The following is a 16,286-nucleotide window of genomic DNA, read 5'->3' on the forward strand; positions in this document are numbered from 1 at the left end:
AGTTTCAAAGTTGAGTAGAATTAGAGCTAGACTAGACGTCTTTGGTTAAGTCACAGGCAGTTGTAGATGCTATTGAATTGTGTGGTTTTCACCAGGAATCACTCTGAAGTGTCTCCTGAAGTATTTAATGTACTAATGAAATGAATTTATTTTGGTAATAATTATTCAGTTTTCTGGTTCTTGAAAATGATGTGCTTCTGGTTTCATTAGAATGTAAACAGGTCTATTTTCATGCATGAACTGAAGATGAGTTTCCATAAAATGAAAGTTAGGTTGAAGGATAATTATAAATTAATATCCTTAAAAAAAACTTAAAAATTTCTTTCCCTAATTCATTTAATCAGTTATTTTAAAAAGCATTATGGGTAAATATGTACAAAGACACACACTAATAATCCCAACTCATGATGATCCTCCTGCCTTTGCCTCCCAAGTGGGGGCTTTATAAGTATGTGCCACCACATCTGACAGTTCTATGTAGTGTCTTACGGCTTCTTAACAAGTGAATATATAATTTTTTAAATTAAATACTGGGTCAGAAATAAGGATATTTATTTTACCCAACTCTTTGTTTTACAGATATATGATTACAAATCACCCTACTGTTTTCCAGAAATGAAGAGTGCAATTTAATAAGTGCATTTATAATAAATACCCAAATATTTTTAGCATGTTAATATTTTAAATATATTTAAACATTCCAAAGAATATTAGAAAATGTGTTGCAGCATTACAGAGTAACCTATTTGTAATCCTTAGAGTTCAAATAATTTTGTAAGTTGTTTACTGTGTTGCGTTCTTGTTAGCTATCCACACATATGTGTTTTTTGTTGTTGTATGGATGAAATTTCTTATGAACAGTGAGTGTTCATAAATAAGTTAAACCTTATACTCAAATTGTAGTTTTCAGCATCGAGTATAATTTTTGGCTCCTTTATATTAGACCAAAAATGATTATAAATAGTATCTAAGCAAGAGCTGCTTCAAATAAGTGTAATTCTGAGTGAAAAGTGTAACTCTGGTTTAAAATGAAAATGATATAATTGATCTTTAGGTCTCTACTCTTCAGTACTTTAAAGATAGTTTTGTTTTTAGATGGTAATAGGTTTTCTGTTAGAATTTATGCCGTTTTTGACTGAAATAATGCTTATACCTGATTGACTGGAACTGTATTTCTTTAGCAAATCTAGATTCCAAATCCTGTTTTTAAACGTTTGCTACTATTTTAATAGCAAAATTTAGTATTTAATTTCTCTCTTGGTATACTTTAGATATATGCTGTAGTGGGCACTGTACATGTTGTTTTAATATTTGAGCCCTGTTTCTCTAATTCATCTCTTTCAGAGCAAAGAAAGGAAATGAAATAGAAAATTTAACCTCTATGTAAACGTGGGTGCCTCTTAAGTCCATTTATTAAGCACAAAAATTTAAGATTCTATCTAGATTTAACTGAAATTGTTACTTCACTAATTCAGGTTTGGAGCATCTTAGTATTGACTTCTGCCATCCCTCAAAAGTGGGATATCCTCAAGGCTTCCTTTTTTGCCTTTCTACTGGATATTCTTATCTCACCTCAAAGGTAATACAGTATATCTGAAGTCAAGATAGATCCTTGCCTTGCTAAGGGAATTTTTTTCTCTAGGTTTCCTGGTGTTTTTTGTGTCTAAACACAGAGTAGTCACTCATGACCTACCACATACTACATACATTTCCTGTACCTAGGAAATCATCTTGTTAACTGCTTTCTCAAAATGTCCTTTGTATTAATAATTCTAATTCTGCTACCCTAATCACTTTCATATAATCAAATACGTAGGTGAGTTGATTATTGAGTGCCTGCCAAATGCCAGCCATTGCAATAGTGTGGGGGTATGAAAGAATGAATAGTACAGTCATTGGACTGGAGGATCCAAGTCTAATGAAGGCATCAAATAACTACAGAAATAATCTAAGCCAGTGATGATGAACCTTTTAGAACTTTCAGTGATAACAAATAGCCCACTGTGGCATGCACGCCATAGGTCCACCACTGCTATTCTTAACTATAGTTTGATTAGTAAATATTGCAATGATAAGTACAGGTGTACTTGGGACCATAAAAGGGAAGCATCAGTCACTTAGATTGGTGCTCACAGTATAGCATGCCAATCCAATCCACATTTAACTTACTTCCTCAGGCACTGTTTCCTCTGTTACTTCTGTGATCAAAAACATAAATGGTCCTTAATCCATCTCCCTTTAGTTTGTTTTCCCTATTTCCTAATTTTGTTTCATGCTACCCTAAGGTGAACTTTTTAAAAAAAATCTAGGCTTTTTGTACTGCCCCGGAAATATGCCATACTCATTTCCAATATGAATCCATCTTCTATGAATGACTTTTCATTTTGGTCTCTCCATCCTCTTATCTAACCATCCTCTTATCTGACCATTTTCTAAGGTTTGACTTTGTTGCTATCTTTACCTCAAATAATCTTTTCTTATAGCAATTAAAAAGTTTATCATATAGCATTGCCTTACATTGTATTATTTTTGTCTCTCCAGAGAGATTGTAAGCTATTCAGATCCGGCATTCCAGTGTATGTTTTTGTATCCTTTATAGAGCCTAGTCAGTGCTGTGTTCAGAAACTAGTTGTTGAGTTTCAGTAGAATATGAGTAGAACATCCTTACCACCTCAACATTAAAAGTTGATAGGCAACAAATTACATTCTTTTGATCTCCAAAGGATATTTAACTGAAACACTTTTATTTTGTATAAAAATTAAAGGAAAAAAATTAATTTACTAATTTTTCTTTACTATCAGTTATAAATACCAAATTGCTGGAGGTAATGGAAAAAAATCATTTGGCATAAAAGACATGGGTTGAGATGATTGGTTTTGTCATTTAATACAGTATACTGTTCTGAAAAAAGCCCCAAACCTGAGTTGTGTCTTCATCTGTAAAATAGAATTAATATTACTCAAGGTTGTGATGGAGATGAAATAAAGTAGTGGATATGGAATGCTTTGTAAACATTAAGATGATATATTGATCTTAGATAGTTTTACTTTGCTCTTATCTTGGATCATAGTTTGGATTTTTACAAAAATACATATTCCTTCCTATATAATATACTTTCTAGAATCACTCTAATTAATGATCCTTTATAGTAACTTCTCTGATATTTCCAGGTCAGGTTTACCTTGAAGCCTCTAAAGAGCAGCAGACTTCTGTTCTAATAAAGTGATCAGTGTGTTATGATAGAGGGCTCCTAGCAGGGACACCTAACCCAGACCTGAAGGGTGTGGGCCATGCCTCCTAGAGGACCAGAAGTTAGCCAAGGGAACATCTGAGGAAGGGGATAAGAAAATGATAAGAGACAGGCAGCTGTATGATACTGTACTTAGAGCTGTTAAAAATGGGGAAAATGAGATGATTGTCTTCTCATTTACCACTTTTGTAGTGATGATCTGCTGGCATCCCTTTTTGTAACCATTGAGTAGAACTTATTTGCTTGGCCTTGTCATCTTTTTTCCCCTGTATAGCATAGATATATTTACTTATTGGAGACAAAGCCAAAATTCTTTTCTTCTTAGATATTGCTCTATTATATTAATTCGGTTCTTTGTAGTCTGTATTTATTCTGTAGCTACCAGGTGCCTCTTTCGTGTCCTTTTCGTAAACTGTTAAGAGGATTGGAGGGTCTGGGAGGTGTTTCAGTGGTAGCGTGCTTGCACACCACGTGGAAAGGTGGGGGAGAACAAAAACAAACTGAACATTGGTTTTGGAGAGGGTTTTGCTTTTGTCTATAAAAAGATTTCAGATGTTTGGAATAGGTTATGTAGGGACATGCATATACCTCATTTCTGCTTAGTTTAGGAAGAATGGAGAGGAAACTGGGAAAATATTAGGTTCTAGAGTTTTAGAACAGTAGAGTGCCCAGAATGACACCTGGCACAAAATAGACTATATAGCTGTTGGATAAGTTAATGTGCTGTATTTAGTGTAGGCAGGGACACATTAAAAGAAAGAAAGATGATGAAAGTAAATGAATAGCTGCTAGGTTAAGGTCTCTTAAGGTGATGAATTGGAACTAAGCCCATAAGAAAACAGCAGGCATTCATAAGGAGGCAGGAGCCTAGATGTAGTTTCTTATAATCATGTATCATATATAAGAACTGTATAATCATATATCAGAACTTGATAAAAACCTCAGTAAACTTCATTCAGTTTAGTCTCATAATGTAACAGTGTTACTTATCTTAACCATATGGAAGATTTGAGGTTCACTTTTCAGAGAGGGATAAATCAGGCTCTGTAAGATATACTCTTACAGAGCTAATGGAAGAAAAGAGCAGGTAGTTTTAGTGTTTGGCTCCAGACTTGTAAAGATCCTATTCAAAAACTTGTGAAGGCCGGGGATGTAGCTCTGCAAGCTGCCTGCTCTGCAAGCACAAGGACCCGAGTTTGATCCCAGGTACCAAAAAAACAAAAACTTGAGAAGAATCTGCTTTTAACACTTCCCTAGTTCTTAACATTTTTCCCTCTGTAATAATTCAAGATGATAATTATGGAGAAGGATTATTACTTTTTCTTTTTTTGGTGCCAGGATCTTGTACAAGTTAGGAAGGTGCTCTACCAGTGAACTACATCCCAAGCCCATTACCAGATATTGAATGCCAGTGAACGTGGTTGATGTTGGAAATATATACGTATTTGTTGATTTTTAAATTGTTTTTGTTTTTGTTTTTTCAGTACCGGGGATTGAACTCAGGACCTTACACTTGCAAGGCAGGCACGGTGCCACTGAGCTAAATCCCTGGCCTTTGTTGATTTTTTAAAAATAATTTTTATCCCCCTTTACTTTCTACAAGATCTTGTTTTGTAAACTATGCAATTTTCTTAGAATTGTAGCTTTCCAGGTTAGCTAAAATAAAAAATTCCTATGTATTATAGACCTCTGCTATCTAAAAAGAAGGAAACTCAGGTGCTTAACAAATATTTAGGAGAACTTCATTTGGAATATGAAAGAAATGAATGAGCTAAAAACTTCAGTGCTACCTAACAATGATCTTAACATTCTCAGACTTCCTATTTTAAATATTTTGTAAAGACCCTGGTACTATCCTGAAATTAAACTCATAGTAATATAACTTACTTATAAAATTTTAAATATAATATAGTGCCTTCCCTTCTTATAATATAAAAGATAAAACTTGTTAATTACATTGCAGTGTAAATACTTAGACCTAACTACATTAGAACACTTAATGAGGTATAGCAAGAACTACAAATATAGACTGATTATGCATGTGTGGTATAGGTGACTCATATACAGTAAGTGCCACTGAACAGGTGATCTGATTTTCCAAGATGATTAACTTTTGATAAAGTGTGTCTCCCTTTTATTTGTAAGGTAAGTATAATACTGAAAAATTCAAATATTAAAAAGAAAACTATGCAGAAAGAACTTTTTATTTGTAATGCTGTGGCCAGAAATTTCCAGACATTCTTATAGACTTGTGGAACTACCCCTTGAGGGTGGTAAATGCCCTCCTTCCCACTTTGAGAACTACTATTGTATGGAAACACCTAGTGTTCTATATGAAGACAACAGTACTGACTGATAAAGAGAAGTATTTTTAAAACATTTTATGGGTAGTTCTGTCTTTGTTTTGAGCTAGTTATTTTATACCCAAATGTGCTTTGGAACCAACCACGAACTTGTGAACTGCTTGGTCATTGGTAGAGGTATTCTTTTTTGTGGAATAGTTTTATGCTTGGTAAAATGTAGCTAGAATAAAAAAGACTAGTGAATACTGTATATGAGAAATATAACAGTAGATTTAATAATTTTTACTAATCTCCTTAGATGACTGCTTAAACAAAATAGTAACAATGTACTATGGTGTTTCTAAGCATTTTAAACATACAATTCACAACAGTAGTACAAAGAAAGGATGGGAAATGGAAGTAGAGTTGGAAGGCTTTTAAAGCACGTGTGAAATGGGATAATATCACATTAAGAGTGTGATAAATGATGTATTGAAAGTTCTAAAGCAACCATTAAAAAGAAAAGAATGATACAGAACCCAACAGGGTACAACTAAAAGACAGTAAAACATAAAATGGAATCATAGTCTAAACATTAAAGTCAGAAAAAGCTGGAGAAAGTGAACAAAGCGATCTCTGGTAGAAGGTCAGATAAGTTCCCTGAGCTGGTGGTTTATACTCCCCTCTCCCAGAGCTGTGACCATTGAAGGCGGCCTAAATTCCTTTATATTCAAAGGATTGGTACCCTTTCTAGGAGAATTCAACTCTGTCTGTATTGGAAGTCATTGCCTGTACTCAGGACTTCTACTTTGTACACTACTTTCCTCTTTTAAAGCTTCCACAGTTACTTGGTACCTGTCTCTGTTCTGTCTCTTTAGCCCTCCAGGTGGAAAGGGTTAGTGCTTTTGACTTTGTACTAATTTCTATATATGCCAATCCAGGATATAGTATGATAAAATAGAAAGAATTGAGCTTTGATATTTCCTCTATGATGTCTCAACACTGCACCTTTTTTTCTTCCTCTGAATTCAGAGACATGAAAAATGCTGTCATTGGAAACAACAAGCAGAAAGCCAATCTCATTGTTTTAGGAGCTGTTCCAAGGTATGTTTGGTATCTAATCCCCTTTTCTGCCTTTCACACTATGTTTCACATGTATTTCTTATCCTCAAAAGTAAGAACCCGTTTTAAAATATTGTCTTTCCTATTTTTAAAATGAATCCTTTAAAAAAAAAAAAAGGAAATGCTTTGAAGTACATGAACCATCCCTAAGGAAAAAAATATATATACATGTATAATACCATCAAATGGAATAAGAAGCAAATATATTAATACATTAATAATTCAGAGGGTCAGGGATTTAGCTTGGTGGTTCCGCTGCCTGCTTCACAAGCACAAGGTCCTGAGTTCGATCCCTGGTACCAAAAAAAAATCAGAAGACCATTGACTTACAATACAAGAGTTTGTTGGGTACCCAAGCTATCTTCACCAGCCTGATATTTTCTTCCCCATCTCCTTAGAGCTCTTGCAGGTTTTGTGTGGATGGGTAATTTATTAGGATTCTCAAGACCTTTTTGAATTTAAAGAGAAGGAAAAAACCTCCTTAATTTTTCATCCTACTTTTTTTCTGATTTTAAGAATTTCCTAAAAAAACAAACAAACAAACAAACAAAAATTAAAAAAAAGAAATAGGCTGGGGATTTAGCTCAGTGGTTACGCTGCCTGTCTCAAAAGCACAGGGACCCGAGTTCGATCCCTGGTACCAAAAAAAAAAAGAATTTCCTGTTTTTTTAAATTAACATAGGAAGTTTGATTTGTTCTTCTGATGACCTAGTGAGTTTCATTTTGGCAGGCAATAATACTTATATAACTTCTCTTTGCCTCCTTTGCTGCACAAAACTAAGTTTTATATACAGTTACTGTAAGTTTTTTATTCAGAATTTTTGAAGTTTTGTTTTTTTTCTTTTGATACAGGGTTAATGGTTTTAATGTTTTTAACATCAGCAATTTCAAACATATCCTTTAGTACTCACAAAGCTCTCAGCAGCCTTTCTTAGGGGATTGTGTTTTAGGGAACATAAGGATTCTACTTTAGAATATAAGGGAGATGGTCATAAGTGGTAAAGGGTTAGGATTTAGAGACTACTTATTTGGCAAGCTGGGCTGCATTGGAAATGGGAGAATTTTCTCATTTTGCAAATGGAAGATTTGGACAGAGAAGAAAGCTTTCCTTGCTTGAAGAGCTGCATAAGATCTGAGTATTTTATAATTTAGCTAGCCCTTCACTCTCTTAACACTACAGCTCTATTTAGGGCCCATTTCTAGTTTGAATTTAATATCCAACAGTACCTGATATTGGGAGTCTTCATATTTTGAAGAAACACCCCCAAGAAGTAGCAGATAACAGATTATAGTATCATTTCTCCAGAGACCTCATGTATGCAACTTTCACATCTTTAGTTTGGTAAATTGAGATTATTATGATAGTCCTTTTGTTTAAAGTGAAGAAAATCTCTTCAAGACTTTTCCCAGATGTTTTTTTATTGAATTAGCAGATGCTATAAATAAATTACCATTATCCAGAAATATTCAAAAATCTCAACCAACCATGTTTCTATTTTGTAGAATATACTAGTAGCCTTCTTTTAATACATTGTTTGGTCACATTAATTTGCTTTTGTTTTTTAGTCTCTTTGTTTATCAAGTTCCTTCTTTTTAGATTGTTGTATTTGCTTCAGCAAGAAACATCAAGCACTGAGCTAAAAACTGAATGTGCAGTGGTGCTGGGAAGTCTTGCTATGGGTACTGAAAATAATGTCAAGTCTCTACTAGACTGCCATATTATCCCTGCCTTACTGCAAGGTATGTAGGAAACCATTATTGCATCAGTAAAGACTAGAATGTTTGCAGTGCTTTAAATTCTGGTTGAAAAGATGAATTTCATATAATTTCTGTTAATAGGACTGCTGTCCCCAGACCTGAAGTTCATTGAAGCTTGCCTCCGATGCCTACGTACCATCTTTACCAGTCCTGTCACTCCAGAGGAGCTGTTGTATACAGTGAGTGTGGGATGTTTTTAAGTCATTAATTATATTAATAGCCTACTCCCAAATGGCTTAGTGTTTCCAAATGCTTCCTGACTGTGATATGTAGAAAAGTCTCAAGAAGTGTTTGAGTATTTATTTATAAATACTTCCTTATTTATAAATATCAAATGTTTTAGACTTTGTAAATAAGCGAACAATAGTTTCAGACCTTATGGAATTTATAAGTTGTTAAAGAGAAAAAGGGCCCATTTTTATCTCTTTATGTGACAAAGCAAGAGTATATAGTTTATGCTACTTAGTTTGGATTCAAGTCCTAGAGAACAGGTTTTGTAGAGAAGGTAGAATTTAACCTGGGTCTTAAATAAATGGATAAGATTCAAAGAAGTAGAGAGGAAGGAGCCCATTCTGGGAAGGATTGGTGTAAGAGAACTGCAGTATGTTAGGCAGAATGATCTCCTATGGGGAGGTCGTCATTGTTCCAGCTAAAGAGGTGGGCCAGAACCAGTTTGCAGGAGGCTTACTTGCCAGGCTGGAATCAGAGAGTACCTGTGAGAGAGAATCCAAAGATGTTTGGAGTCAGCTGGTGGTTTTCAAAAGCCTCAGGGATTATGAAAGGATCTTTTAATCTATTAATTGGACTCTGAATGAAAATTATCTAGGCCAATATTTTTAAACAACTTACCTACAATTTACATAAAAAATATATTTTTCCATTGCTTTGTCAAACACCTGAGAACTTGTTTGTGTGTGTATGAATCCTGAGACAAATATCACAGCAGAGTTACACAAATGGGATGCCCTCTGCTTTCTATTTTGTTCTCATTTTCTTTTCTTTTTTTAATCATTTTTAATTTTTTTGGTACAATTTAGATTTACATAATGATCCCATTCATTCTAGGGAATTTGTACCTTTACATGATATATCTTGATTCCTTTTTTTCCCCCATTACCCTCCCTTCCCTTCAATCCCTCTTCCCCTTCCTTATTTACAAAAGCCCCATTTCTATTTTTTCCTTTTCTCATTTTTTTCTTTTTCCCTCCTTCCTTTCTTCCTCTCCTCTCTAGTTCCCCCTTCCTGTTGAATGATTTTTTCTTATTTCACATTGTCTATTATATATTTTGGTCCCTATTTACATTTTCAGTTTCATATACCAGAGAGACAATGCAATATGTACACATGTGTGCCCAGTTTATTTCACTTAAGAGTATAGCTTCAGGGTGGGAATTTAGCTCAGTGGTTTTGCCACCTGCTGCACAAGCACAAGGACCCGAGTTTGATCCCCGGTACCAAAAAAAAAAGAGTATAGCTTCAAAACGCATCCATTTAGTTATAAATGTCTCATGTTTATCCTTCTTTATGGCCGAGTACTACTCCATTGGATAGAGAAACCATATCTTCTTTATCCATTCATCAGTTGATGGATATTTGGGTTGTTGCCAAGATTTAGCTGTGTCACCATAAACATGGGTGTGCATATATCGCTGTGGTATGATGTTTTAGATCAGTGGAACAGACTCGAAGACACAGTAACAACCCCAAACACACTCAGCCACCTTATCTTTGACAAAGGGGCCAAACACATCCAATGGAAGGATAGCCTTTTTAATAAATGGTTCTGGAAAAACTGGCTTTCTACATGCTGAAGACTTAAACTGGACCCATGTCTCTCACCATGCACTAAACTAAAATCAAAATGGATCAGGGATCTAAATATTAAAACAGAAACACTAAATCTGCTGGAAAACAGATTAAGAACTCTTGAGGACATAGGGGTAGGGAAAGACTTCATGAACAAAACCCAGACTGCACGGGAAATAATACAAAGAATCAACAACTGGGATCTCACCCTATTAAAAAGGTTTTGCATTGCAAAAGAAATCACCAACAGAGTGGGGAAAAATTCTAGCCAGTAGACCCTCAGACAAAAGACTAATATCTAGAAGATACAAAACATTGCAAAAAATTACCCCCCCCCCCAGATTTAAAGACACAATCCAAAAGTGGGCATTTTCAGATGAAGAAATACAAACAGCTTATAAATATATGAAAATATGTTCAACATCACTGGTCACCCAAGAAATGCAAATTAAAACAGTGCTAAAATTGCACCTCACTCCAGACAGAGTGGCTGCTATCAAGAAATCAACCAATAACAAATGCTGGCGGGGGTGTGGGGAGAAAGGAACCCTTCTCCACTGTTGGTGGGAGTGCAGACTGGTGCAATCACAGTGGAAATCAGTGTGGAGATACCTCAGAAAACTAGGATAAGAGGTCCCATTTGATGCAGCTATTCCTATTCTGGATACCTTCCCAAAAGAATTAAAAGTTTACTTTCTTAAAAAACATGCCAGTTGTGATTCTCTGAGCTCACCTGACGATTAGTTGTCAAATTGGATACATACAAATCAGAGTTCTTGAGAGCTTATCCAGAATAAAGTATTTCAAAAATATAAGCAAAGAGCGGCATAGGCAAGGCAAGCATGTAGAGGGACATGTTCTGTGACTTCACAGTCCATCCCTTCTCTGTTAGACACATACTCCTCTGTCCTCAGTGATACATATGGTGTGTAAGTGAGATTTGTGGATCATTTACACAGTAGTGTCTAAATTATGAAACACCTTAATTTTTGATTACTCAAGAGTTTTACGTGACATTCTTTAAGAAATCATGCCTCATCAGTCCATAGATTGTATACTGTAACAGTTCCCAGTTGAGCATGTCCTAAAATTACTTGGAGGGTTTATTAAACACAGATTGCTGGATCCTACCTATAAAGTTTCTGATTAGTAGTCTGGTGTAGAGCCCAGGAACTTTCACTTCAGGACTATGGACTGCATTCTACTCAAAGCGTTCCATAGAGAGGGACTTGACTAGTATCAGTCTGTTTCCTTGAAATCATGTTATCCTATTTACAAAGAAGTTAAATCAATCATCTGTCTGCTGTACTCTAGGCACTTCTCACCCACCGCAGCCCAGGGATAATGGGTGGAGTAATTGATACTAGGTGTTTGAACTCCTTCTTCACTCTAAAATGATTCATGTCCCACTTCATGGATCATGGTGCACAGTTTGGAAAAATCTGGTTTAGGCCAATTTTTTTTTTTACAGGAGTACGATTAAGACCCAAGGTGGTTAAATTTAGATAGTGAGATAATCTAAATTATGAAATTTCTCTATTTGATGCCTCAGAGATTTTTATATCTCAGAGATAATAAAGAATCCTAAAAAGTATTGGAGGGATAACTGACAGAGAGCAGTCATTTGATGTAATTGACTGTGAGTTGGCTTGTAACTCACTAGTTGTAAATGGCAAGTCAAGTACTAAATAGAGACAGGATAGTCTAATCAGAAGAGTGCAGGATTTCTAGTTTTAAATCCTATTCATCAGATGGGTAATTATGTTAACTGAGATTTTTGGCTTTTTGTTTGTTACTTGTTTTGTTTTGTGGTATTGAGGGTTAAACTCAAGGCCTTCCCACTGAGCTACATCCCCAGCTTTTGTTAAAAATTTGAGACAGGGTTTCACTAAGTTACCCAGGCTGGGCTCAAATTTACAATCCTCTTGCCTCAGTCTCCCAGAATGCTGGAATTACAGGTGAGGACCACCATACCGGATTTATGTAACCATCCATTCTGTGCCTTGTTTCATCATCTGTAAATCAGACATATAAACACAGTTGACAGACAGGAAGCAATTGTGAAGATATGGGATAGGTCACGTTGAAACTGTTGGAAATTGGTGACTGAGAGAACAATGGAAGAAAGGGAAAAGGTAGAGATAACTTTAGGAGCCTGATAATCTTTTGATCTACTGCCTGTTCTGTCTTTGCTTCTCCCTGCTTCCAAGTCTTCTGCCCATAGCACCACTGTTTCCCCTCCCCTTACTTAATGTTCTTATTTTATCTCTTCCTTTTCTTCCTATTTATTTAGTACTTGACTTTGTTTGAGGGATTCTGAGTTTTGCATTTTGTTTTTTAAGATGCTTGTGACAACACAGAAGGCTATACTAACAAGTGGAGAAAAGATTCCACTTTTAGAGAATCAACAGCTTTTATTTTCCTACTTAACTTATATACATCTTGGGTGTCCCATCCCATTTATGTATGTATGTTTGTGTATGGTACTGGCTTTGAACCTTAAACCTCATCCATGCTAAGCAAGTATCTACTACTGAGCCATACCCCCAGCCTTTACACATTTTTTGTTTTTGTTTTTTGAGACAGGGTCTTGCTATGTGGTTCAGGCTGGCCTTGAACTCACTGTTTTCCAGACTGGCCTCGAACTCACTGTGATCCTCCTGCCTCAGCCTCCCGAGTGCTGGGATCACAGGCATGCGCCACCACACCTGGCCCTTACACATTCTTTTATTCCTTGCCTCCATTATCATTTGTAAAGGTCTTCAAAGTGTGTCTCTGGACCAGAAAAATCAACCTTTTTGGGGAGCCAGTTATGATGCAGACTCTTAGATCCTACCTCAAATCTATAGAATCGGAACTGTACATACAGAACATCCCCTGGAAATTTACATGTACATTCATACTTGAGAAGCATAGTTCCAGCACCCCTGACAGCTTTGACTAGAAGGCTTGAGCTAAGTCTCCTTTTCCATCTGTGGTTCAGGCCCAATTCTCTTTCGATGTGTAATTTCTTTGGCATTATAAAAGGAATTCTTGGAGAACACTGCAGCAAGGCAGATGTATTCTTTTCTTTCCTATGCCACCATCTAAATGTTAGTAGTAAGCAAATAGTGGGCTTTATTTGAGAAGTTGCTAATCATGTAAATTGTCTTGTGCAGATTGGAAATAGCTATAACATCTCAAGATCAAAATTGTCAAGTTTTTTTATGTAGTAATTCTTATAAGCTATTGTATATCTTATTAATCACTTCACATTTTTGTTTCAGATCTGATTTCTGTCAAGACTTATTGAAATGAGATTGTTATATATTGAGGATGTAGGCTTTTTATGGGAGAGAGTTTGAGTTTTATCATTATATTTCATTTTGAGACAGATATGAAAGTCCCTTTGCTTATTCTTTGTCTAGACGGTTTTGATGGCAATATTGCTTTTGTTATGCTCTGATCCCTGATACACTGCCATTTAGATAACAGGCTCTTCTGTGTACCTTCTCATGGGAACGCTTTGTCAAATGTATGTCCAAGGTCTAAGTTTCTTGTTTTCATTCTCTCCTTTTCTTTCACTCCAGGATGCCACAGTGATACCACACCTCATGGCGCTGCTTAGCAGGTCCCGCTATACCCAGGAGTATATCTGTCAGATCTTCTCACACTGCTGTAAAGTAAGAACCAGAGTAAATGTTCTCTATAATGTAACATCTTAGATGCCCTTAAGAGATGTGCCTTATTTGTGAGTCTTTCAGAGGTAAACTATACATATATAAGTAGACTTACTAAAGAACAGAAACAGGCTGCTAGTAATTATTTATTGAAATTCTCACTTCTAAATTATTGCCACCTCTTAAGCAATTACTCAGGTTTCTGCGACCTGTTTTGGTGAGTTTAAGACCACAAAAGGTCATATACTTTTCACCCAGTAGCTGCTGCCTCACTAACCAATAGGTACCTGTAGCTTGATTTCTAGAAAGACAAAAAGAGAAACTTATGAAGAATCAAAGGATAGAAAACAGAGTTGGTGAAAAACAAAATACTTTTATCTTCCTATCTCTATTTTGCTACTCTAAGAAGCAATCATTTTAAAAAGAGAAATGAGAAATAGAGAACCCAAGATACATTCACTTCTCAGCTATGGAGTGCTATGTTTCTTTTCTTTCTTTTTTTTTTTCTTTTTTTTTTTGAGTGTTACCTTTCTTTTCGAAACTGTATTACTGAAACCCTTCATGATGTGTTGTGGTATTAGATTCTCTTGCAGTTAGTTTTAGAATTTGCCCTGAGTAGTCATCAGTCCTGAGTTGTAAGCATGATGGTGTCACTCTCTCCTGGAGGCATAGGGAAATGCAGAATTCATAGTAACTCTGTTGGTAATACACTGTTTTACTAGTTGGAAGGGCATGTTCCAGGATAACTTCTCTATTCACTTCCATATTTCGGGAAAGTAAAGAGATAGCAGTTGTAGAACTGGGGTCCCTTGTAAGACTAAAAACAATGTCTACCCTGCTTTTGGGGATAGAGTTTTGCAAGCAAAGGGTTACTGAGAAATCTACAATATAGTGCATGTAGATTTCTACATTTAGGTGAATATGATTTTATTTAAATGAATCCTACTTTTAATATATTATTGTTTATTTTCTTTCAGGGGCCAGATCATCAAACAATTTTATTTAACCATGGTGCAGTTCAGAATATTGCTCACCTACTAACCTCACTGTCCTACAAAGTAAGATGTTAAAAATGTGGCTAAATTTTTATCTTGTTTTTGGTGTATAGAAAGAGGCTTGAATATTCTATTGCTTCTTTAATAAGGTATTGTGATCAGGAGTAGTATTTTATCAGTAAAATGTTATACAGTTTTATGCTACCTAACAATTTTCTTTTATTGAAAAAAGAGTTGCCCTTGCATTTTCATTTTTTTTTCAGGATATGATTGTGCTAATGATTTTCACCTGTTAAACAGTATTTCAAGTCTTTCCTGGTTAGGTTTCAGTGCCAAAGCTGCTGCTTGAGGTGATGCCTTCAAATATACAGAAACAGTAGCTGGCTGTATCAGGAAGGATATAGATTTTTTATTTGAAGCCATTATTTAGCCACAGTGACTCCAACTCATACCATATACCCACATATATATATCAATATTTAAAATATATTCTATTTTGTATTTTGAGTTAAAAAGTCAAGAGTTTTCAGATTTATTAAATTTTCTTTACTGCCTTTTATGTATACATTATTAGACATTGAGTTTAGACTTTGACCAGTCATTGTTGCCCAACTACCAAGTTTTAGTACATATTGGGACATTATCCTTGTGTTACATTAGAACTGGATATAGCAGAATGAGGAAGCAGTCACTTGTTCTTTTGGTCTGTAGTTTTATTTCAGGTAGGACCTGCTAATATGTCTGTTTTCCCTACCTCAGACATCTGAAGTTTGGTCTTGGTGGGTGAAGAACTCAAAAGGATAGAAATGGGAATGGAGCCAGCTTGAAACTAACCATAGGCAGGAGAAGGAAATATATCCTGAAACTACTTTCTGTGCCCTATGCTCTAGAGGTCAAAATCAATTAGCACTTGCACATTAAGAAACAGTGGTTGGGGCAGCTATTTATTGTCCCATCACTTTGCCATTCTTAGGTTTCATTAATGCCCCCTGTTCTTTCTCTGTTTCTCATCCTTTCTGTATTAGACTTACTTACTTTAACAAATTTTAAAAACTTATAGATTGTGGAAGGGAAATAATGTGGTCACATTACTCTGTGCTTCACAGTCTCTGTCATTAACCTATTCTGTGCTCCACCTGTGGGCACATGTAGAGCATTATCCAGGTGAGGAACAGGGTTTTTTCACACTCCCTGTGAGTGCCTGTGAACCTTATAAGAAAGTTATATGTAGACTCAGCCTCAGAAATAAGGATGAAATCATCTGATGAAAACCAAATGGAGAAAATGAAAAATAACAGCTGTCCTGGGACTCCTGCAATATTAAAACATATTTCATGTGATTAGGAGATTGGGCCCTTGGTACCATCCTAGTCCAGTAACCTAGTTTTAAGGAATAGTAGCACAATTCATGAA

At 35.6% G+C, this 16,286-nt stretch overlaps 1 protein-coding gene across 8 annotated transcripts in view; it reads left to right on the forward strand.

The window, feature by feature from the left end:
- The window catches only part of Armc8 (armadillo repeat containing 8), an 88,839-nt gene that overhangs the window by 22,414 nt on the left and 50,139 nt on the right, over positions 1 to 16,286 (forward strand). For all 8 annotated transcript variants that reach the window (XM_004834308.4, XM_087186207.1, XM_087186208.1 and 5 more), the window contains 5 exons: positions 6,566 to 6,637; positions 8,253 to 8,395; positions 8,495 to 8,592; positions 13,789 to 13,881; positions 14,856 to 14,936. In XM_004834308.4, coding sequence (XP_004834365.1) covers positions 6,566 to 6,637; positions 8,253 to 8,395; positions 8,495 to 8,592; positions 13,789 to 13,881; positions 14,856 to 14,936 — 487 coding nt within the window. The remainder of the gene's footprint in view (positions 1 to 6,565; positions 6,638 to 8,252; positions 8,396 to 8,494; positions 8,593 to 13,788; positions 13,882 to 14,855; positions 14,937 to 16,286) is intronic.

The sequence above is a fragment of the Heterocephalus glaber genome, unplaced genomic scaffold (assembly GCF_053883595.1).
Source record: "Heterocephalus glaber isolate CG9 unplaced genomic scaffold, H.glaber_assembly_v1.0 deba00001504, whole genome shotgun sequence".
Classification (NCBI taxonomy): Eukaryota; Metazoa; Chordata; class Mammalia; order Rodentia; family Bathyergidae; genus Heterocephalus; species Heterocephalus glaber.